General features: G+C 40.9%; 1 protein-coding gene across 1 annotated transcript in view; it reads left to right on the top strand.

The window, feature by feature from the left end:
- The first annotated feature begins 1146 nt into the window (after window positions 1-1146).
- DOK6 (docking protein 6) overlaps window positions 1147-22948 on the top strand; it is an 812960-nt gene continuing 791158 nt past the window's right edge. The window contains exon 1 of the mRNA XM_077492381.1: window positions 1147-1504. Coding sequence (XP_077348507.1) covers window positions 1439-1504 — 66 coding nt within the window. The 5' untranslated portion in view covers window positions 1147-1438. The remainder of the gene's footprint in view (window positions 1505-22948) is intronic.

Genomic DNA, 22948 nt, shown 5'->3' with positions numbered 1-22948 from the left:
ATCCGTGATCACCGTGCTGCGGGCCCCCGGGGGCCCGCAGGAGCGGCGCAATACCGACGCCGTCATATGACATCCACCAAGGATGGGAGATCCCATCTGTGGCCATCATTTAACTATGGCCCGGTATTGAAGTGGTTAAATAAAAGCACAAACTGTATAATTATTGGCCTTCCTGCCCGATCAAAGATGCTGTTGGTGTTGATGCTGCTAAAATACAAAAACGATGTTATCCAAGTACCCTAAAGCCCCATACACACTATCAGATTTTCTGCTGATTTTTTGTCTTTAGATTTACCAAAACCATGTAGTGCAAGGGCCTGCCTGATTACATACACATTTAAACTCCTAAGGTTTGACCTCATATTATATGGTTTTAGTAAATCTGAAGGAAAAAATCATCAGAAAATCTGAGTGTGTATGGGGCTTTAGAAATGGTTCCTTTCTTGTATATTTAATTATATTATATATTATTGTATATTATAAACTGTGCACATTTCTGGATGCATATCCAGAGAGTTGTTGTTTGTGAGAATGCTTTTGGGGAACATTTTACATTTTATTTCCATTATAAAATTAACCCTAGATAAGAATATCTTTAGAAAATATGTGCATCATGGCTGGTTTTCATCGTACATTATGGATCTGGTGAGCATATTTGACAAAGTGGTGAAACAGATTTTAGGAAGTTAATTTTTCTCTGCCATAGGCTTACCCTATGTGAGTGTGAGAGCGGTAAGTGTTGTCACGCAATTAAATAATGTAATTTCTTAATAAATACATGTTGCATATTTATATGACAGTATTATATATGAGAATGCCCTAAATACAGAGAAGGATGAATAATATAAACAGCTCAGGCATAACTGCAGAATAGTCATAGAACAATATAGCAGATTATAAATCATTTTATGACTCACTCAGTCTATTGCCAACTCTGGAAACCAAAGAATACATAATATAAGTTAGTATGGAAATGTCTTATTCACATTGACTTAAGGAATCTGTCTTGTGCTGTTCACAATACGACATTCCTGTCTTCTCTAGATTATCGCCTATTCTACAATGCCTCGTTTTTGCAATTTAGATATTCAGTAAAGCATGCTTGGGGGAGAGGAGGGGGCTGAACACTGACACTGAGTGGCTGCTTTTGCAGCTAGCTCCTGCTGTTGGACTCCTAGACACAGAGACAGCTCAGCCAGTAAGCGAATGCTGTTATTGGACTCAGAGCCAGTCAGCTAGTATAGCTGTTGGACTACTTAACACAGAAACAGCTCAGCCAGTCTACTGCTGGACACCTTAACACAGGCAGTCTGTCATCTATCGCTGCTGATATTGCCGCCTTGTCAAACACTTGCAGTAGCTTAGGGAGGGTGCATGAAGCAGCCACTAAGGAGAGACGGAGTAAAGCAAGACACTTAGAGGGACCACACTATTCACTATGGCATCCAACTTCAATGATATTGTAAAGCAAGGTTATGTAAAGATCAGAAGTAAAAAGCTGGGGGTAAGTCTTTTTTTTTTACCTTGATCATTATTTTTCTGGCTTATTGCTTTTTTTTTTTTACTAGATCCTGCGTTACAGAGCTCTGTGACAGACAGCTACTGTACTATCTTTAGCCACTCCAATGTATACTGTATATTCCACAGGGAGGGATGAGAATGCGTAAATGATTTTGTGTACAGCAGGATTGTGATTATCTGCATTTTTAGAGCAAGTGTGCTGATATTGATGGGGGGCAGAGAAGCATGGGGGAATTGAGCTCTTGTTGTGACTGTGTCACCGGCTTTTACTTCCTACCTTGCTCCTAAGTCTTATGTTTTGTCCTAATGTCAAAGACAACAGACTGATTATCTGGTTTGGATTCAGAGGGATATAACCTTGCCAGACACTTCAAAGCTATTCAGTTTGTTGCTGTGGACAGCAACCCCTGAGTGGATTAAGTATAGTCTAAAGAATGGATCCACATGGGAATTGTACTGTGGATAACAGGCTATTATTTGTTACGTTGTATTGCATTGTGAGGATTAATCGACTTTTTCATGAACAGATACAGTGGATTAGCAGGGTACAAAAAGTATGGAAGCTTTGGGATAATTATCACCAAACTGTCTTGTATTATTGCTTTCAGGTTCACGTGCATGATATTTATCTGAGACTTTTGGAAATGCTCGTTGAGTGATATTTAAAACGCATAAGAGAGACAATAATTGTTACTGATAATGTGGGTAAGAACAAGTGCTGCAACTCATTCCCTGATGGTGTTTTCTAATCTCTTCTTTTACAAGAATGAAAAATGTCAGGACTTGGAAGGATTTGATTCAGCAAAAAGCTTTTACTTGTTGTTTAGCCGGGGATTGCAATGAACAAGCTTTGACTGCATAATGTTTGGCCGCTCTATTTTTATTACATTCATCTAGTTTAAACGAGCCCATAAACAATGGATGAAGAATGAACATGTTTTGTGGAATTGAAAAGGTAGACACTAATGCTGTGATGGTTATCTTATCTTGGGCACATAGCTGAATGATTAAACATCTGACTTGGACTGTTTGATGCCAACAGACAGGCAGCAGCAGGCTGGATGCAGAGTCTAGCACCTGTGTTATCTAGAGAACTCCTGTCAAATAATGATCCGCTTTCCCAAACTGTGTCAGATAAGCCAGAGTCACTCAGAAAATGAAAATTCTTCAAGTAGCCTAGAATTTAGCTGCCTTTCTTATCACCAAAATAAATGAATATAGTGGTGACATAGGAACGTTGTATATAGCTTGTATTTTTGTGTCTGTTTTCTTTCCTATTTTAATGCACAATCCCTGTAATTCATACGGAGTGTCTTAGATAATCTTTGGAAATATGACTTACCAGTAGTGCGACCAACCTGTGACAAATTCATGGTATATGAATCTGTCCCAACTCTGACAGAACTGTTGCAAGCATCTTTCCTGCAAAGTGGCAGAGTTTTAAAGTCAGAGAAGCTATTTCGAGAAAGAAAATGTATCAAATAACTGTTCTAAAGGAACTTAAAGACAGTAAAAGTAATGCAAATAAGATCTACTTGAATTTGTTGCACATTACCAATAAAGTTGCAAGGAATTTGCCCAAAGACTTCAGACTTCATGAACATCACCAGAAATGTGTTGCAAATGTCTTACTGAATCCCCTCCAATGTCTAATGTTTTTGCTAGTTATCTTCCGGTGTGTGTTAATGAGCGTTCATAAAGGATTATCAACCCACAACTAGTATTTTGGTTATGCTTGTGAGCTCAATCATCTAATGGCTATTTGCATTTGTTGGAGATTCTACAGGTGACTGCCCCCTTTGAGGTATCTTACCATTTCACCCTTGTTGCTGTGGCTCAAGCAGCCCACATTCTTTTGTATTTTAACAAAAAGAATCAAACACTCCATATAAAGATGGAAGTAGACCTGAAAACACAGGAGAACATCTTAAGAAAGATTTCAGAATAAGCCAAGTGGTGACTCAGTCTGCTTACATGTAACAGATAAGTCAGTTATGGATAGAATTAGCCTTTAAATCCTTTTTAGGTCTACAGTAAGGATCAATGTATCCTTATTTGCTGCATGTAATCATCATGTTTGATAGGGGCAATGAAGTGCACAATAAAACTAAATACTATATAGGTGTTTGTGAATGCAGGTATTAATCCAACATTTTATTAAGGAGCTGAGTGTTGTTGCATTTACCCAAGAACTCTGCAGGCCCTTATGTGCCCTAATGAATTGCCTATATGTTTTCACTTTACTTCATCAAGCCAATTACCTTATTCAGATAGATGTTCTGATAGATGTTCTGATAGATAGATAGATAGATAGATAGATAGATAGATAGATAGATAGATAGATAGATAGATAGATAGATAGACAGATAGATAGATACATAGATAGATACATAGATACATACATAGATACATACAAACATAGATACATAGATTATATTTCTTAATTTGCATTGTGCTTAGAGAACCAATTACATACATCACTCATTTATATGCAAACATAATGTATTTTAATGTGAGTGATTAACATAGCATACAAGGCATGAAAAAATGCTACATCTGTTGTTAATTACAATTTATAATCCACTCATATATACTGCATGTATATATATATATATATATATATATATATATATATATATATAATATTTCAAAAACGTGAATACACCACTCATATTTTTGTAAATATTTTATTATATATGACAACACTGAAGAAATTACACTTTCCTACAATCTAAAGTAGTGAGTGTACTGCTTGTATAACTGTGTAAATTTTCTGTTCCCTCAAAACTCAGTCATTAATGTCTAAACCACTGGCAACAAAAGTGAGTACACTCCTAATAAAAATTTGCAAATTTGGCCCAAAGTGTCAATATTTTGTATGGTTACCATTATTTTCCAGCACTGCCTTAACCCTTTTGGGCATGCAGTTTACCAGAGGTTCACAGGTTGCCACTGGAGTCCTCTTCCACTCCTTCATGATGACATCACGGAGTTGGTGGATGTTAGAAAACTTGCGCTCCTCCACCTTCAATTTAAGAATGCCCCACAGATGCGCAATAGAGTTTAGGTCTGGAGACATGCTTGGCCAGTCCATTGCCTTTACCCTCAGCTTCTTTAGCAAGGCAGTAGTCATCTTGGAGATGTGTATGGGGTCGTTATCATGTTGGAATACTGCCCTGCGGACGAGTCTCCAAAGGGAGGGGATCATGATCTGCTTCAGTATGTCACAGTACATGTTGGCATTCATGGTTCCCTCAATGAACTATAGATCCTCAGTGCCGGCAGCACTCATGCAACCCCAGACCATGACATTCCCACCACCATGCTTGACTGTAGGTATGACACACTTGTTTTTGTACTCCTCACATGGTTGCTGCCACACACGCTTGACACCACCTGAACCAAATAAGTTTATCTTGGTCTCATCAGACCACAGGACATGGTTCCAGTAATCCATGTCCTTAGTCTGTTTGTCTTCAGCAAACTTTTTGCGCATCATCTTTAGAAGAGGCTTCCTTCTGGGACAACAGCCATGCAATGATGTAATCTGCGGTGCATGGTCCGAGCACTGACAGGCTGACCCCCCACTCCTTCAACCTCTGCAGCAATGCTGGCAGCACTCATACGTCTATTAGCCAAGGCCAACCTCTGGATATGATGCTGATCATGTGCACTCAACCTCTTTGGTCGACCATGATGAGGCCTGTTCTGAGTGTAAACTGTCCTGTTAAATCATTGTATGATCTTGGCAACTGTGCTGTAGCTCAGTGTAAGGGTCTTTGAAATCTTATAGCCTATGCCATCTTTATGTAGAGCAACAATTCTTTTTTTAGATCCTTAGAGAGTTCTTTGACATAAGGTGTCATGTTGAACTTCCAGTGACCTTTATGAGAGAGTGAGAGCCATACCACCAAATTTAGCACACCTGCTCCCCATTCACACATGAGACCTTTTAACACTAATGAGTCACATGACACCGGGGAGGAAAAATGGCTAATTGGGCCCAATTTGGACATTTTCATTTAGGGGTGTACTCACTTTTGTTGCCAGCGGTTTAGAGATTAATGACTGTGTGTTGAGTTATTTTGAGGGGACAGCAACTTTACACTGTTATACAAGCTGTACACTTACTACTTTACATTGTAGCAAAGTGTCATTTCTTCAGTGTTGTCACATGAAAAGATATAATAAACTATTTACTAATTAACAACAGATGAAGCATTTTTTCATGCCTTATACTGTATGCTATGTTAGTCACTCACATTAAAATACATTTTACATGTTATCTGCAGCAGTTATATATAAAATGTGTTTTTTTTTTTCATTATTCATGCTTCCACAGAGTTATCCAGTAAGTAAAAGACAGTATCAATATACAGATTTCACGCCAACCTAGAGACAGACCAGAAAATCCACAGCACAAATGCACAACATAGCAACAATAGTGACAAAGTATTTCAGAAAAAAACACCTTATAGTGAGATAAAACAATGAAATGTAAATGGGGCATCCTGAACCAAAGTTTTTGTAAAAATTCAAGAAAATGAAAGGGGACATTATTACATTAAAGAACAGACAAAACAGGGGAAGAAACAGACTCATCAAAATACACTACACTGGGTATGTAGTAATTGAAGCTAAAGGGAAAAAGGGACTGGGGGAAGAAGAAAAAAACCTAAAGATAAGGTAGGAATGGGTGATTGGGTACATCCCTTAAGTAGTATCATGCGAAATAATAGCCAGAATAGACAATTTGGTCTCTAGTTGGTCTGACATGTGCCATGATTGAGAGAGGTAAGAATAGTAGCCTTGAGAAAACTTGAATGAGATCCAATAAAAGCATATTTCCCACTGTTGTTCCTCTTTCTTGTCCAATTACTTCCATACGTTCCTCTATCAGTTGGATGTTAGCAATCACAGAAAACCATTGTACAATCGGGGAGGGTTCAGTGCATTTCCATATCTAGGGTATGCAGATCCAGGCTGCATTTATTAAGTGGTCCAGAAGTAATTTCTTCAGTGTTTCTGGGTTAATGGAATTAAATGTAGTAAAAGCACATCGGAATGGTTCTAAAGCTGAATATCAGTATGTTCAAAAACAATTTTTTGGATCTTTTCCTTAAAAGGATGTATTAGTGGGTAATACTAGAAAATGTGAGGGAGAGTCCTATTCTCCCTTTGACACCCCCAACACAATGGTGAGGTAGTTGGAAACATTTTGTATAAAAGGGAGGATACCCTATACAGCCTGGTTATGAGTTTATACCCAGCCTCTTTGAATCTGCTTGAGATCATTGACGTATGTGCAATGAATAAAATATGACTCCGTTGTTTTTCTGTAAAAGATAAACCTATATCCCATCTACTCTGAAAAGGTGGGACGTACCCCTCATCTGAGCTCGAGAGGAGATTGTAAGATATAGAGGCATCCTCAAAGTAATTTTCAAATGTGGAACACGATTTCGTGGTGACAGTATGACAGTATGCGATTTGAAGGAAAGGAGGAAATATTTGATTTGAAGGGTTTGCCAGTGTAATAGCAGAGGATTTTACTTCATTTATATTTATAGAATTGAACAAGTAAATGTATAGTGCATCTTAATCATCAAATTTTCAAAGGTGCACTCTTCAATATATTAACTGTAGTTGTGCAATATTGTTATGCATACTTTTCTCATTTTGCTTCGGTTTATGATTGAGAAGCATTTCACCTGTTGTTTATCCTTTGCCTTAATGGACGGTAAAGTGCATACTCGTGTCATTATGTGCAGAAAGCATACCCATCTAAGTATTTAAGCATGTAAACATACATTTTATCCAGAGATAAAAGTTTATAGAGAGTACCATATAGTTTGCCTTCTGGCTCTTCTCAGTGAAAGACTCAGTATGAGGAAGGGATGAATTCCCTAATCTCTTTAAGTAATTCTGTTATTTTGTAAAAGAAAAATAATAATAAAAACATATCCAAAGGGCATATATGAGATTTAAAAGTAAAGAAAACGTGACCTTAACTATTATAGTTTTTTTAAGCTATTTCATGCAAGAGACAGCAGTAGTAAAAAAGATAGTAATGATGCAGTTTTTGGAGAAAATTAGTAGTGTTTAATTTGAAAGGAACTCTATCCCATTGCCGTTGGTATGACTGATGTCCAGTTATAAAATAAATGTGTTTTCCATAATGATCTAATGCCTTATATGACAAATTTACAACGCCAGATTGCACCATCAGGTAGCATCACAGGCGAAGTCTAAACATTACAGCTGTGAGCTCAGATAAAATATAGGAACTGGAAGCAGAGGAGGACCCTCTGTAGACAAAAATAAACCAAAGATTACTAGTCTTTCTGAAAGACCAAACCTAAACAGTAAAGAATGTTTGTTAGTTTTTACTACTTTTAGTTGTAAAGCCCCGTACACACGAGCGGACTTTTCAACATCCAAAGTCTGACGGAATGATTCCGGCAGACTATTCGATCGTGTGTGGGCTGCAACGGACTTTTGATTCGCAAAAGTCTGACAGACTTTAGAAATGGAACATGCTTCAAATTTTTCCGCCAGAACTCTGCCGGACCCAGTTCCTACCGAAAAATTTGCTCGTGTGTATGCTATTCCGACGGACTAAAACCGACGCTAGGGCAGCTATTGGCTACTGGCTATGAACTTCCTTATTCGAGTCCAGTTGTACGTCATCACGTTCGAATCTGTCGGAGTTTGGTGTGATTGTGTGTGGCCAAGTCCGCTCATTCGAAAAGTCCGTCAGAACTCTGTTGGAACTCCGTCAGAACTCCGTCGAAAGTCTGCCGGACTTAAGTCCTGTCGCGTGTACGCGGCATTAGAGTTTATAAGTCATAAAAGTAATTATAATTTATACTTAAAAATCAGTTTGTCAGCAGGGTATCTAAATGACATCATCAGTAAGGCATCTAGTGGCCCATGAACGAGTAGTATTTTTGCATTTTTCCACTAGAGGATAAAATGGGGTTTCTGTTGATCATGTACATTGCTTCATGTGGACCCAAAGGATATAATACCGTATTTGTAAATGTTACTTAATAATAGTGACCTTTAACAGGCTGAAATATGAATATTGGGCATGTATGCCACATGTATGGATAGTGGCCAGAGGTATTTTCATTTGTTTACACACCATCAGCTCTTTTCCACGCAACCTGTTGTGAGAAATAACACTACTTCTTCTTTCCCCCCAGAGGCCCTTTGCACCATATATCATGGTTGAGAGCCCATTGAATGTGCAAGAAATGGAAAGGGTGAGCAAGATTTAACACTGCAAAGAAGTCCTAGATGTAATCCCTGGTGCTGCTTCAATCATTTCAGTAGCAGCATCAGGGGTTGAAAGAGGACTCTAATATTGAATTATGTTCCCTTTTTTCCATTTACCTTACTTGGGAACAAGGTACCTAGAATGCATTCTTCTAGCAGAACTTTAGCAATGAACTTTAGCAGAGAATCCTGTCATCAAGAGTTTTAGCCACTCAAGCATGTCCAGTTTAAAGATCTGGCAAGACCCGTGACTTACAGCAACAACATGCTGCTGTGAATCTCAACAGCATTTTTCTTCTAGTCAAGCTTAACACTTTCAGTGCCATTTGACACAAACCTAAGGAACATCATCAGGTATGTTATCAAGATTACTTGTCGTAGAATATGACTCAAAGCACAAGCACCCCATAGTATCAGGATGTTATGCTAAGCCACAATGGTTAGTTATATGAAGTGAAAAGAAGTGTGAAAGTGTCCCTTGACCCTTGAGTGGGCTGTAAAATGTTTTCTTGTGAATGCCAATCCCAGGGTAGCACAGATACAAAAAATGCTAACCCTACAGATCATAACAAGTAGGTCAAAAACATTTATAATGAGTGTAGAATCCAAGCTAATAGTATTTCACAAAACAAGGAGGAGACATGATGTCACAGTCCCAGAGGATGCTGGGACTGTGACATCATAATGGGCGGGGACATCACCTGGCAAAGTCCCTATAAAAGGTCCCCGCACACCGCGTCCCTGTCATTGCAGCCAGATAGCGTGTTGAGTCAACATCTCAAGGAAGAAGAAGAACAACAAGAAGAACAACAAAAAGAAGAGAAGGCGGCGGCGATAGAAGACCGGGCCACCGCTTGTAAAAGAGCTGGAAGAAGGCATGGAGGCCCGGCAAGAAGAACCGAAGAGGGGGACAAGACCCCTGAAGAGGGGGGACAAGACCCCCAAAGTCGTAAGAAGACCCCCGGGCAGCGAAGAAGAAGAAAGCCAGGCTCCTCCGCTAGTAAAAGAGCTAGCAGAAGATAGCGTAGGAGTCCGGTGAGAAAACCCCCCAAGACGGAAGAAGACCCCGGAGCTGTGCAATACATTATTTTAAACCCTTGTGTGGTGTTTTTTTTTTTTTTACCAGGTGAATGGGTAGGGGTAAATTGTACCCCATACTCATTCACATAGGGTGGGGGGCCGGTATCTGGGGGCCCCCTATTTAAAGGGGGCTCCTGGATTCCGATAAGCCCCCCACCCGCAGACCTCGACAACCAACGGCCAGGGTTGTTGGAAAGAGGCACTTGTCCTCATCAACATGGGGACAAGGTGCTTTGGGGTGGGGAGGCCACATGGCCCCCTTCCCCAAAGCACCCCCCATGTTGAGGGCACGCGGCCTGGTACGGCTCAGGAGGGGGGCGCTCCTGCGGTTTGTCCGCCAGACTAAGTCCGCCGGATAGTCTAATCGTGTGTACATGGCATAAATGTTACTTTTTTAGGATATTGAAACAAAAAAACGGCATGTAAAGTTGTCTGCACATACCTGCTGCAGCTACTAACACTTTAGCTTGTAATTCCGTGGTATAGAGCTTGAATTACAAGCTGCAGTGTTGTATTCAAATATTGGAAATGGCCCTCTAGTGGCAGAAGGATATACTACAGGCTTCATCTATAATTCCTTGGTTATTACATAGAGAAATATTAAGGAGAATCCTCTGGGGTTATTTTACTTTGCCTGATTATTCCATCTTTGAGGTGAGAGGTGAGAGTTCTGAGAGCCTGGATTTATTTATTTTGGAACAGCTGGTCCCGCCTTTTCTCCTATTTTTCACTGTTTTCACACATCGGTGTGTTCACCTTGATTTATTGACTTTATATATTATATATATATTTTTTTTATATACATTTATATTTCTTTATACATTTATTTTTTAGTGGCACCATTTGCGCAGGACTTTTTACTTTGTTTATTCTTATGTGATAGTTGGTGTTAACTATTTTGTCCCGCTGCATTTTTTAGCAACACTTGCACTTTTGTATCACTTTCACTGTGGATTTTGTATTGCTATATTTTTACTTTTCCATTTTTTGACACGTATTTAGTCATTTCTGCACGTTTGAGCACTTAATAGCGCGAGGGTCCATTTTTCACATTTTTACTAACACTTTGCTTTCATGGTCAAATGCAGGCCATTCTGAAGGAAACTGGTACTTCCTTGTAGTATTGAATCTTGCTCACCGCTTCCTGTCTTTTACACATTCCTTATGGCTATTGAACTTGCCAGTGATAGTGAATGGCCAAAAGAAATGTGTGGGGTGATGGAGGATTTGGGCAAACTTGACACTACCTGAAAATGTTAAGCTTTGCTCATTAGAGTAGCCTGGAATTTTATGGGGGTTAACACAGCATATATGACAACAGTATTTTTGAGTTAGTATCATTACATTTTTGCTTAAACCTAATCGCTTAATCCGACCCTGAAACATAACATTTAACCACATAAATCGTAACCTAAATCTGATAAAACCAATAAAACCCATTCTTACCTTCTTGGATACTAAAAGCTATCTTCACTCAGATTGAGGAAAAAACACAAATTTAACAAATTATTACTACTTTCGATGAGAATTGAGTTTGCTGCCATGGCAGCTCCTATGTGTTTGAGGTTCGCAGTGCTGGGGGTTTTATTGTAACATTTTCTGGACAGAGTTCTTTGCAACCATAATGTACTGCCTGGCTTTTAAACATAGCTCCAAATGGGTAGTGATGGAGGATTTGTTATGTGCCAGTCTCCTCATTATAAAAGGGTAGATTTAAAGCAGCTAGTATGCGTTGGAGTAGTTTAGGGAGAGCTGATAGACTGTGTAGGGAGAGTTACACAGTGCTACAGTGTATTGTGTTATTGTACTCCATTCATAGGTCTTTTTTCATTCATGAAAACTATATAAAATTTGCTACCTCGTGCTACTAAGTGAACAATGCCTAACTAAATGCATAATGTGAAAATGCTGCTAGATCTAAATTGAATACAATGCACAAAAAAGTATAACTAAAAGGAAAGGGATATGTGCAATTTCTTAACCACCTCAATACAAGGCACTTACACCCCCTTCCTGCCCAGACAAATTGTCACTTTCAGCGCTCTCACATTTTGAATGACAATTACTCAGTCATGCAACACTGTACCCGTATGAAATTTGCGTCCTTTTTTTCACACAAATAGAGCTTTCTTTTGGTGGTATTTAATCACTAGTGGGGTTTTAATTTTTTTGTGCTATAGATAAAAAAAGACTGTAAATTTTGTGAAAAAAAATATTTTTCTTTAATTCTGTCATTAAATTTTGGTCAACATTTATACTGCCACATAGCTTTGGTAAAAATAACCGAAATTAATGTATATTATTTGGTCTTTGTGAAAGTTCTAGAGTCCACAAGTAGGGATGAGCCCAAAGCTTGAGTCGAACGTAAGTTCGACTCAAAGATTGGGTGTTCGCCGAATAGCGAACAATTTAGGGTATTCCCAGCAAATTTGAACGCCATGGAACACCCTTTAAAAGTCTATGGGAGCATCAACCAAAGGTATTTCTCTGTTTTACGCCACACTTAATGAAAAGACGTCCTTTGCCAAACTGCCCCCCATGATACAATGGGAACAAGATATGGACAACACATATTCATCGCATCAATGGTCACTTGCCATAAAAGCTGTTAACTCTGCGACTAAATCTGCTAACCTCTGGGAACTCACATACAAAATTAATCTCAGGTGGTACCTCACCCCAACCCATCTTCACACCTACTATAAAAATACAGATCCAACCTGTTGGAGAAACTGTGGTCTCCCAGGAACCCTCTATCATACCCTCTGGTCCTGCCCCAAATTGGTCCCTTTCTGGACAGATGTATTCAATCTCATATCAGAAGTCTCACACATTGCTACCCCTCCAAACCCCGCTCTGGCTTTACTCACCATTGGCATTGAACAATACCCTTACAGGCTAAGATGCATAGTAACGCACATTTGCCTAGCCGCTAGATTAACAGTGACCCGAAATTGGAAATCCTCTGCCCCAATTTCCTGTGCTGACGTTATACGAACCACTCATTTGCATGGGATGTATGAATGTATGTATGCCACTGCAGAGGGACATCTAACCAAAACTGCAACACTTTGGGAGGCGTGGACGGAGTGGTTCAACAATTCCCAACCCTTACTTATCTGAAAACTATAACATGATAAGGCTTCCCTACCTGTTCTTTCTACCCTTGTTCTACCATCTCCCTGGACCTCTCCCCCCCCCCTCGATGGAGGGGGGGGGGAGAGGGACGGGGTGTGTGTTTTGTTTTACCTTTTTCTTTACTTATCTTTGTATTCTCCTTCTTTACAAAGCCCATAGCTTCCTATGCTTTATGCTTACCTGCATCCGGGCGTACTTATGATAATTGATATGTGATGTTATGTTTGCTTCATTCTGGAAGATTGGATATATTATTTGTTTCTTCTTAAAGTCAGTTTTATGTGATTTGACCGGTTTAGTTACAACCTCAGGGATAACTCTTACTACTATTTTCCTACATACATGTTGATAGGAGATTGTCCTCAACCCTGGACACAGTGAGATCCCACTTGGGGTGTCTGGATTGAGGCTAGTCCCTGAGGCCTGATATTTTCTATATCTATTGTTATGTCTTAGTGTTATATTCAATCCTACAATTTGTTGGTTATTGAATGCATCTACTGTGGACTAGAAGGCTACTACATGCAATGTCAGCGCTGTATTTCTCTTTTGCTTTACTTATTTTTGTTTTTTGTTTCCTGTATTACTTCTAACTTCAATAAAAATTATTGAAATATAAAAGTCTATGGGAGAAATCAAAAGTGCTCATTTTTAAGGCTTATATGCATGGTATTGTCATAAAAATGTTTGGGGACCTGGGTCCTGCCCCAGGGGACATTTATCAATGCAAATATTTTTTTCTAAAAGCGTGCCCATCAGAGTAGCAGTGATTTTAATAATGCTTAAAATGAAACAATAAAAGTGAAATATTACTTTAAATTCCTTTAAATTTTGTACCTGGGGGGTGTTTATAGTATGCCTGTAAAGTGGCGCATGTTTCCCATGTTTAGAACAGTCCAAGAGCAAAATTACATTTCTAAAGGAAAAAAAGTAATTTAAAAGTACTATAATGAATTGTCGGTCCCGGCAATACACATAAAAGTCATTAAAAAAAAACGACATGGGATTCCCCCATAGTCCATTACCAGGCCCTTTGGGTCTAGTATGAATATTAAGGGGAACCCGAACCAAACCAAAATTAAAAAAAAGAAAAGAGGGGGGCGAGAGAGGGCCACATGCCCTTAACATGGGGAGGGTGCTTTGGGGTAGCCCCCCAAAGCACCGTGTCCCTACGTTGATGGGGACAAGGGCATCATCCCCACAACCTTTGTGGTTGTGGGGGTCTGCGGGCGGGGGGCATATTGGAAACTGGAGGCCCCCTTTAACAAAAGGACCCTCAGATCCTGGCCTCCTCCCTGTGTGAAATGGTAATAGGGTACAAATCTACCCCTACCATTTCACAAAAAAGTGTGAAAATGGTAAAAATTACATGACACGGCTTGGGACAAGTCTTTTATTTGTGTTCAATATTTTTATTGGATTTCAAATACAGAAAAGAAAGCAGAATAGAGAAGATATTGAAACCACATGTACATTATACATTATAACAATATTGCATAGGTGGGTTCAGGCCAAGACTTGAGGATATATAAGATATCCGGGCCGTGCAAATATAAGACAAGGCATGCAAAACAAAAGGAGAACAACTTTATGTATGAAAGCCTCCCATCCAGACACCCCAACTGGGAACATGCTGTATCTGGAGGAGCAGGCACTCTACTGACACAGGAGTGAAGTTCTCAATGAGGATGTTAAAACAAGCTGCCTGTAGTACAGTACATTAATAGAAACAACATATTAACTGGTACGTATGTAAACCAAAAAAAAACTATATAAACCTGAACAAGTAAGTATGGAACTGCACATCTTAAGGTATGAGATAGAGGAACTCAAATCTCATGGTACCTTCAGTGTAATGTGGTATATCGAAAGATCAAAGTAGATATTAAAAAAAAAGAAAGGGGGGGGGGAAGAGAGGAGGGTGGGGGAGATAGAGGGGGAATAAGCAGGTGGTGTAGAGTATGGTGTACTATAGTGTCTATATTGTAAGAGTGGTAGATCAGGTGTGTAGAGGGCTTTGGTTGGAGAACCAAGCATTCCATGTTTCCCACCGCCTTGCTGTTGTGGTTAGGTGTCCTTCTGCAATAGCGTACATTCGTTCGTACGAACCATAAGTATGTACCAGGCGAATAATTTCTGCACAGGAGATATGTGCAGAGGATTTCCAGTTGCGGGCTATCAATAGTCTAGTTACCAAAAGAATCTGTGTAATTATACATCGGAGGTTGTGCGAGCAGTTCTCTATGCCTATGGACAAAATTGCCATTTCAGGGGACGGTTTATTAGGGATGTTAGTGACTTCTGTAATGAGGCGGAAAACCTCATCCCATAAGGTTTTGATTCTGGGGCATTCCCATAAAATATGATAAAGGGTGCCTGGGGCTCCGCATTGCCGCCAACAGTTGGTGCTTAAGGAATTATTGTAGGAGTGTATTTGCGTGGGGGTAATGTACCACCTGAGGTTGAGCTTATATGTAAGTTTCCATAGGTTAGCTGATTTTGTTGTTGTATAGGCGGAACGTATTGCTGATTGCCATTGTTGCGAAGAGAAAGTAGTACCAATATCTCTTTCCCATTTAAGCATAGGGGGAAGTTTATCAAAAGTGGATTTACCTTTAAGCGTAGCATAAAAAAGCGATATGCCTTTAGTAGGGGCTGTAGTGCTGGAGAGATATCGCCAGAGTTTCAAGGGCATGGTAATTTGAAGGTGCGGGTGTTTGATTAAACAGTGCGATGCTTGAATATATTTGTAGTAATCTTTTGAGGTGAGTGAGAAGGTACGCTGCAATGTAGGGAATGAATGGAGGAAGCCAGAAGAGTATAAGTCTGCAATATGTGTTATACCTTTATCTTTCCAAGGGGTTATCTGCATGTGGGGTATGAGCAGATTGAGGATGTCTATCGGTATGGGTATTTTGCACGGAGTGTCAGATGCAGGTGAATTAGTAAGGAGATAGGAGAATGCTGCTACTGATGCATGAATGGTCGGAGACAAAAGTTTGTCAGATTTGCGTAAAGTTGGGGCGCTCAGGAGCCAAATTTTCAGGTTGCCACTAGGGACCTGGGAAGCTTCAATGGAGCTCCAGTGATTAACAGGGTCAGGAGTGAACCAGGCTCTTAGTTGCGCTAAAATTGCTGCATTATAGTAGTCTTTAATATCAACAAATCCCATACCACCCGCCAGTTTGTGCTTTGTAAGAGTCTTGTGGTTCACTCTAGGCCTCTTACTCTGCCATACAAAGCGTTTGAGAAGGGAATGGGTTTGCGTAAAGAAGGAAGTGGGTAATGGGATGGGCAGCGATCGGAAGAGGTAGAGTAATCTCGGGAGTAGGATCATTTTGAAGGCAGCCAACCTGCCTGCACTGGAGAGCGTCTCTTTAGATAGCCTAAGCAAATCTGTGGGTAAAGCATGTAGGAAGGTTAGATAATTAGCTTGGTAGAGGTCAGTTGAGTTAGCAGTAAGTGTTATACCCAGATAAGTGAGAGTCTTTGCTGACCACGCATAATGATAGCTGTTTTGTAAGAAGGTTCGCTGTTTCTCAGTTAAAGCCATAGGTAATATATAGGACTTGGTAGTGTTCACTTTATAGTACGAAACATAGCTGAAATCATCAATTATACATTGTACCGAAGCCAGGGAAATAAAAGGGTTGGTTAATGCAAATATAATGTCATCAGCGAAAAGGCTGATTCTGTGGTCAAATTTTCCAATAGAGAAACCAAAAATGGCATCGTGGGACCTAACTTTTGCTGCGAGGGGTTCAATTACAAGATCAAAAATCAGGGGCGAGAGGGGGCAACCTTGCCTCGTGCCGTTTGTGATGGAAAATGGGGTAGATAACATAGAAAGGCAGTAGACTTGTGCTGAGGGGGTAGAATATAAAGCTAGAATTGCAGTGAGGATAAAACCCTGAAAGCCAAATTTCTCAAGGGTTAGTTTTAAGTATTGCCAATGAACCCTATCAAATGCCTTCTCTGCATCCAAAGAAAGGAGCAGAGAAGGCACTTGATGAGTCGTTGCATAATGTATGATATTGACCATACGCCGCGTGGCATCAGAAGTTTGGCGTCCCTTGACAAAACCTGATTGGTCAGGATGTATTAACAATGGTAATAGATCAAGGAGTCGAGATGAGATCACTTTCGCGTACAATTTCACGTCGTGATTGAGGAGAGAAATAGGGCGAAAATTCTGAGGTACGTTTGGATCTTTCCCTGGCTTCGGTATGGTAACAATTAAGGCTTTGAGCATTTCTTGGGGGAAGGAAGCGGAGGAGGCAGCTGAGTTGAATACAGAGGCTAAGTGTTCAGTAAGCGTCGAACTAAATAACTTATAATACTCTCCTACAAAACCATCCGGGCCGGGGGCTTTGTTATTTGGCAGGGTTTGGATGGCCTTGCCAATTTCAGCAGGTGTGAATGGAACGTTTAGACATTCCAGTTGTTGAGGAGTTAATTGGGGTAGTTGGACCGATTGTAAGAAGTCCTGAATATGAGAGGGTTGAGGTTGGTTGAGAGAGGGATCGTTAGAAAGGTTGTATAGGCCACTGTAATATTCACTAAAGGCATTGGCAATATCTTGCGGGTTGGTCAGTTTAGATTTGGTAGTGGGGTGGAATAGATAGGGTATGGGCGATTTTGACACATGACCATTGATCTGACGTGAAAGTAGTTTACCTGGTTTATTGCCCTCAGCAAAAAATTTCATTTTAAAGCGTTTTTGCAACTTGTCATGGGATTCTAATAGCAAGGTTCTAAGTTCGAGTCTTAGGGAAGTTAATTGGGATTTAAGTGCCGAAGTGGGGTTTTGTTTGTTCAATGAGTCACTAGTTTGTATTTTGGTAAGAAGGTCGTTTAGCTGCTGCCTCCTACGCCTCCTGTCCCTAGCTCCATATTGGATGAATAGGCCTCTCATGTAAGCTTTGTGAGCAGACCATAATATACAGGGATCATTAACAGAGTCCTTGTTGTGGGAAAAAAAATCTAGTAGATTGTCCTTTAATAGGCCAACATATGGGTCAGTTTGTAGGATCCTAATGTTGAGTCTCCATAAATATGCTGGAGGGGATTTGGAGGAGTCCTCAATGGTTGTACTAACCGGAGAGTGATCAGACCAGGTTGCAGAGTGAATAGTCGAGGAGGAGATTTTTTGTAGAGTCCAAGGGTCCACAAGAAATAAGTCTATACGTGAATAAGAGTTGTGGCAGGAAGAGAAAAAGGTGTAGTCCTTTTCGTCAGCGTGCATACATCTCCATACATCACAGAGATGAAAGGTAGAGAGAAGGGGGTTTAGAGCTGGTCTGCGTCTTTTGGTGCAAACAGAGGAGTCTAATGAGGGATCAGGAGTGCAATTGAAGTCTCCACACCAAATCATTGCACCCTGTTGAACTGCAGCAACTTTCTTATGTAGCTTACGGAGGAATCTCGTTTGGTGCACATTAGGAGCGTATACATTGACAATAGTGTACGGGATATCATTAATCATGCATGTTAGAATGATGAATCGCCCATCAGCATCTAGAGTAACTTGGGTAAGCTGGTACGGGAGGGAGTTGCGAATGGCAATAAGCACCCCTTTTCTCTTAGAGGTAGCATTGGCTGTATAGATGGTACTAAAAAATTGGTTCGTGCATGAAGGAGGGTGACTGGCTAGAAAGTGAGTCTCTTGTGTACATAGGATATCGCAATGGGTTTGCTTGGCTAATGACCATAGGGAGGCTCTTTTAGCTGGATGATTAAGCCCTTTGGCATTGATGGAAACAATTTTGATGGTCATATCTGTAAAGGCAGTTCAGAAGGAATCGTAATATCCAGAGGTTTTACCTGAAATAGAGCAGAAGGAAGATGGAGGTCTTAGAAGAAGTGAGATACAGTTCCAGAGAGTGCCTCAGAAAAGTTCGTTGGAGGATGATCGCAGCTTGCAGATAGAAATATATTCGTCGTTTGCTGGTTTGATAGATAGACACTCAGAAAGACCTGCTGGGAAAGGTTAGAAGGCAGACAACCAAACAGCCAAAAAAAAAAGGGGGGGAATACACACAACTAGCTGATGGTCGTGGGGTAGGGGTAAGAAAGCCTGTATAGAGGCTGTAGTTAATGTGAAAGGATGCCTGTAATTTAGGCTAGAAATCGGATTACGTCTGCTAGGAGTTACAGAAAGAAGAAAAATGATAAAGGAGTGTTTGCGATGGAACAGTCCTGAGCACAGCCGTGCTAGGAAACACTAATTGGGGGTAAAAGAGTTTTTTTTTTTTGTACCGAGCGTGAACCTAAATCACATCTGAACGGCGTGTAAAGATCCTAAACCCGGGATCTTAGGGAGGGAGTTGATTTCTGCGGGACCTTGGTGGGAGGGATTGAGAGGACATAGAGCCTGTGTTGCTCTGATCCATGGGGACCGTTTCAGTAAGAACAGGAATGATGTTCCAATCTCGTAACAGCCTCAGACCTTGTTGTAGTGAGGTAACTAGGTGTTTCGATCCTTCATGTTGGATAGATATTTTGGCGGGCGCAGCCCATTGGTATTGGATCTGATTGTTACGTAACGCCTTAGTAATAGTATTGAGTTGTCTGCGTCTGCTCAGAGTATGCTTTGATAAATCAGCGTAAATTTGCAGGTGGCCGTATGGTTCAGGGAGAGAGGGTAGACCTCTCACTTTTTGCATAAATTGCTCCTTGATGTGGTAAAAGTGTACCCTGAGAATCACATCCCTAGGTACAGCATCTGAGAGGAAGGTAGGTTTTGGCAATCTATGTATACGGTCAATGACCAATTCAATGCCTTTTGCCTCAGGGATTATAGCTTTAAGAAGGTTTTTTGCATATAGGGGCAGCTCAGCAGGTTGAATAGATTCAGGGACTCCACAGATTTTAAAGTTGTTTCGTCTGGCTCTGTCCTCTAAATCTGCGATTTTATCCTTAATCCAAGAAGTTTCGTGGACCTGCGCTTCCTGGGCATCAATCATGTCGTTCACTGTGACAGTGACATCTCCCAAATTGGCCTCAAGCTGCGTGGCTCTGTGTTCCAGAGCTGTAATATTTAAGCTAAAGTTCTGCATTAAAGATAGCATGTCTGTCTGTAAAGCGCTTCTGAGGGACATCAGCATCTCTTTTAGAGTAGTGTCCATTACTGCTTGCCCCACTGTAGGAAAGGAAGCAATGGCGTCGGGCTGCTGAGGTAAGATATAGGGCATGACGGCGGCCTGGGCTCTGTCCTGAGGTAAATCATTATCTAGTCTCATTTTGGATTTCGCTGGGCTGTTAGCTAACGGTGTACCCGGAGGTGAAGAGGAAGAGTCTTCCCTTGTATCAGCACTTACCAGTGCGTTGTCTGGTGTGGAGATGCCGCCCGCACGGCAGGGATAAGCAGCTGTCTCCGCCATATCACAGCGAGACAGGGCCGCAGCGCCATTTTGACTGCGCCTCTCGGATGGCTGGTACATGTACGCCGTCAGTTTCTTAGGAATCCGGTCGTCTTTACGTTTGAGAGACATCTCTCCTTCGTTACAGGGTGGATGCGCCGTACGAACGAAGATAAAATTCTCCCGGGGGAAGCTTTCAGACGCTATGTCAGGCCGTCAGTGTGGAGAGCTCTGTGATCAAGCGTCCATCTTGGTCACGCGCCGGACACGCCCCCTCGGACAAGTCTTTTATTAAAAAATAAAAAATAAAAATGTCCCACAAAGTCTTCTTCTTCTTCTCTTGCTCCGCTGCTGGAACAAAAGAAAAAAAATGGAATTTACTGGTGACAGGTACTCTGTCACCAGTAAATGGGTACTCTGATGGGCTACAGATAGGTACTTGGGTACTCTGATGGGCTGGTGACTGGTATTTGGGTACTCTGAAGGGTGGTGACAGGTACTCAGATACTCAGTACTCAGATGGACCATGACAGGTACTCAAGTACTCATATAAACTGTGACAGGTACTCAGATGGACTTGACAGGTACTAAGGTACTCATATGGACAGTGACAGGTACTCGGGTACTCAGATGAACTGTGACAGGTACTCAGATGGACTTGACAAGTACTCAGGTACTCATATGGACTGTGACAGGTACTCAGGTACTCATATGGGCTGTGACAGATACTCAGGTACTCAGGTACTCAGGTACTCATATGGACTGTGACAGGTACTCAGGTACTCGGGTACTCAGATGAACTGTGACAGGTACTCGGGTACTCAGATGGACTGTGAGAGGTACTCAGGTACTCAGATAAACTGTGACAGGTACTCGGGTACTCAGATGGACTGTGACAGGTACTCGGGTACTCAGATGGACTGTGACAGGTACTCAGATGAACTGTGACAGGTACTTTGATGGCTGGTGACAGGTACTTTGATGGGGGATGACAGGTCCTCTTTATTGGGGGCAGTCAGTGTGATTGGTGTACATTGTAAGTGGTAACAAGATGTTACCGCAATCTCCTTCTCACACACGATCGGTGTGTGAGGAGGAGAACCCAGTAACTTCTTGTTACCGCTCTATGTTTACATTTAAACAGCCATCGACCAATGGCTGTTTGCCAGTGATGAGCTGTGTTCCCAGGAACACGCCTCCACCAACATGCATGCATAGACTTCATCACAGCTGATCATGGGGTAAACAGCCATGCCCAATGGTTGTTTACCCCCCTCGATGGCGAGCCATGCCTCCGTGATACTTCGCCACCGAAGGTACAAGGCTGTGTGCACATGATCGCGTTCAGGCCCTGTTTAAATGAACGAACATCATATGATGCCTACTCAGAACAAGAGCTCCGCTGTCTGGCCGTCATTACAGCCGGTGGGCGGTAAGCGGTTATAGTGATAGAATCTAAAATTCCAGTGAATATAATAATAAAGTCCAATAAAGTGAAACACAACTGTCCAAACAAGTGAAAGTTAAATAGTTCTAAAAAGTGACAACCAATTCTTCTTAATATGTGAATCTTCGCAAAAGCTGAATGTTTACAGCGCGCTTACCTCCATTGGGAGTATAATGAGCCTTGAAAGTATCCTGTAGTGGGAATGGATACACCGCAGTGGGACTCCAGTTTATGGCTAAACCGGGAGGTGCCAGTGATTTCCAGCCAGGTTTTAGTCCGCTGCTTCTTCAGACCCCACCATGACTGGATGCCACTCCGGTTCCAGGAAAGATAAAATAAAATCTCCCATAGTGTAATATGTAAAAAAAAAAGATTTATTCAAATGCCAAGTGAATCCTTACATAAAAGCAGTAAAAAACAGGTGATTGCAATGAAATACAATATTTATGTCACTTTCGGTTCGTAACAACATACGACCACGCCCTATGCGTTACGTCACAGCACGTGACTTTATCATGGTCACCATAGGATGCATTAAGGTGAAAAAACACAAGAGTTTGCAACCCCTTTAGTTCCAGCCACTGTACAGATGATGGTCTGGTAGCTGTACATAGTGGCTGCAACATTTATTTATTTACAATGGAAATAGTATGTTTGGTCCAGCAACCTGAACTTAGTAGGTCCAGACTGCTAAACCTGTTGAGTTCAGGTTTAGCAGATTTCAAACAAGATTCAATGAACCTCCCTCAAATTAAAGCTGGGCAGATACATACTAAAATAAGTAACTTTGTTCAGAGTTTAACTTACATTTAATGACTCATGTTGCATTCTATTAAAGGCAGTTGTGTGCTTTATTTAGGGACATTCATTTTTAATAATGCTGAATGTTTGTAAAAAGCATATAGTCAATACAATACAAAATCCATAAAATGCTAAAGAGTTGAACCTAGATGATAAACACTGGCAGAAACATTAGGGAAGATGGCAGTGGCATTTGTGGAGTGGCAAACCATGGAGTAGTGAAAGGAGAAGTAGACTGATAAGCTCACCTTTCTGTCTCCTTGGTCTGTCCTCCTATTAGCATGCTCCTTGTCATATATATATATATATATATATATAT

This window comes from Lithobates pipiens, unplaced genomic scaffold (assembly GCF_037356315.1).
Source record: "Lithobates pipiens isolate NorthernLeopardFrog02 unplaced genomic scaffold, aLitPip1_a1.2 Scaffold_19, whole genome shotgun sequence".
NCBI lineage: Eukaryota > Metazoa > Chordata > Amphibia > Anura > Ranidae > Lithobates > Lithobates pipiens.
This window is presented reverse-complemented; position numbering and strand designations above follow the sequence as displayed.